This window comes from Meleagris gallopavo, chromosome 1 (genome assembly GCF_000146605.3).
Source record: "Meleagris gallopavo isolate NT-WF06-2002-E0010 breed Aviagen turkey brand Nicholas breeding stock chromosome 1, Turkey_5.1, whole genome shotgun sequence".
Lineage (NCBI taxonomy): Eukaryota > Metazoa > Chordata > Aves > Galliformes > Phasianidae > Meleagris > Meleagris gallopavo.
In genome coordinates this window covers 92,699,881-92,701,519 of record NC_015011.2, presented here as the reverse complement: position 1 = coordinate 92,701,519, position 1,639 = coordinate 92,699,881, and the positions used below count along the sequence as shown (strand labels likewise).

The following is a 1,639-nucleotide window of genomic DNA, read 5'->3' as shown; positions in this document are numbered from 1 at the left end:
AGAAGTCTTTTCTCAGACTTCGAATTTCATTCATTTTCAGAGATCGATCAACAATGGTAACGATATCTTGCTCACCTCTTACTCTTTCAGGACTTCTTGTTGCCCTAATAGGCGTTCGTGACCGTGGTCTTACTGAGGGCTCCTCCCCTGGACTCAGGGATGCTTCTTGTGGATCTTGGAGCCACTCCTCTGGACCTCTTTCCTCCTCTTTCTTCTCTTCTAACTGAGTCGAGATTCATTTCATTTTCCGTCCTCTTACAGGGGCAACTGACATCAATTGTGGTGCTTTCTGTAAATGATCAGATTGGTCAGTTCCAATGCTCTCATCCTCCAGTTCAGCTTGGAGCCTGTCTTGTTCGATTATGAGAGTCTCTAGCTCAGATTGGAGGATGTCTTGTTGAAACTGAAGACTGTTGAGTTTGGATTGCAGGGAGTCTCTCTCAATTCGGAGGGCATCTCTCTCAGATTGGAGGCTGTTTCTCTCGACCAGGAGACTCTCTCGCTCATTTTGCACTGTTTCCCTGAGACTCTCCTTTTCAATTTCACAAACTCTCTCCCTCTCCAGGATAGTATTGAATAAGGCCCGATAAGCATTAGCCAGGCCCCAAATAATTTGTGCCTCCTCAAGTTTAAGGCCAGAGCCATGTGAGAATGGCAGTTATCACAGCAAAGGTTGTGCATTCGGTGTTTGTACTCCTCCGAGGCGTCATGCACAGCTGTGTCCCATGCACTGGGGCTGCTGGAGTACACTTTGACAGGATCCAGCTTCCAGTACTTCACTGGCTTCCCAAATGCCATGTTGTCTTCTGAGACAAAATACGGCCCCGCGAAGTCCCGAATGACCCCCGTCGACGTGCAGATACCCATATGGCCAATGATGAGGAAGAGCCACGTCAGCACGGGGATGGGCGTCCACACCACGCAGTACGGGAAGCGGCCGCGCTCCACGTCCAGCCCAGCCCCACCGCCGCCATTGAACTGCTTCATCTTGGCCTCCGCTTCCGCCATCTATCCGCTTCTATTTTTAATCTTTCACTTTTCTCATTAAGGAAGCACTTATAGCCCTAAAAAAGGAACGTGCCAGTCTAGAACCTCCCAAGCACAAGCATTAAAGTTAAAGATTTTGCTGTTTGTGTTTATGCAGCCTCTAGGAATATCTGAAATAGTAACAGCTGTCTCAGCTGTGAAGGGAGTGAGTCTTTTCTGATATGACTATTACATCCACACCTGAGTCTGCTTTAAAATTGACAGTCTTCCTGCAAACATTTGGTTTCACTCTTCAGGATGGCTCTGTATCATTTCTTTTGACTGAACTCAGAAAGAAAGGGGAAAAAGAACACTTAAGCCAGGTGCTTGCTTTCTATGCTGCTTTTGTGTGACATAAATCAACATTTTTGTATGTCTGTGGCATTTGGCTGCTGTAGCTGAGCAATTACCTTCAGACACTGGTGTCTCCACCTCAGCTATACACTGGGGAAAAAGGCGTGAATTTTGCCTAAAATATCCCATGTAACCCATTCAGGCCTATTGTAAAAGCACTTTGTAAAAGCAGAGTTAGCTTAGTTCCAATTCTATAACAGCGGGACTCATTCTAGGAAGCAGAGCTCCAGCTTTGTTGTTTTTGTTGTTGCTGTTGAAC

The 1,639-nt window shown here is 46.4% G+C and overlaps 1 protein-coding gene across 1 annotated transcript in view; it reads right to left on the bottom strand.

The window, feature by feature from the left end:
* LOC100544944 (transmembrane protein 222-like) overlaps positions 1–1,008 on the bottom strand; it is a 3,821-nt gene extending 2,813 nt beyond the window's left edge. The window contains exon 1 of the mRNA XM_010722093.1: positions 620–1,008. Coding sequence (XP_010720395.1) covers positions 620–1,008 — 389 coding nt within the window. The remainder of the gene's footprint in view (positions 1–619) is intronic.
* Between the last annotated feature and the right edge of the window lie 631 nt (positions 1,009–1,639).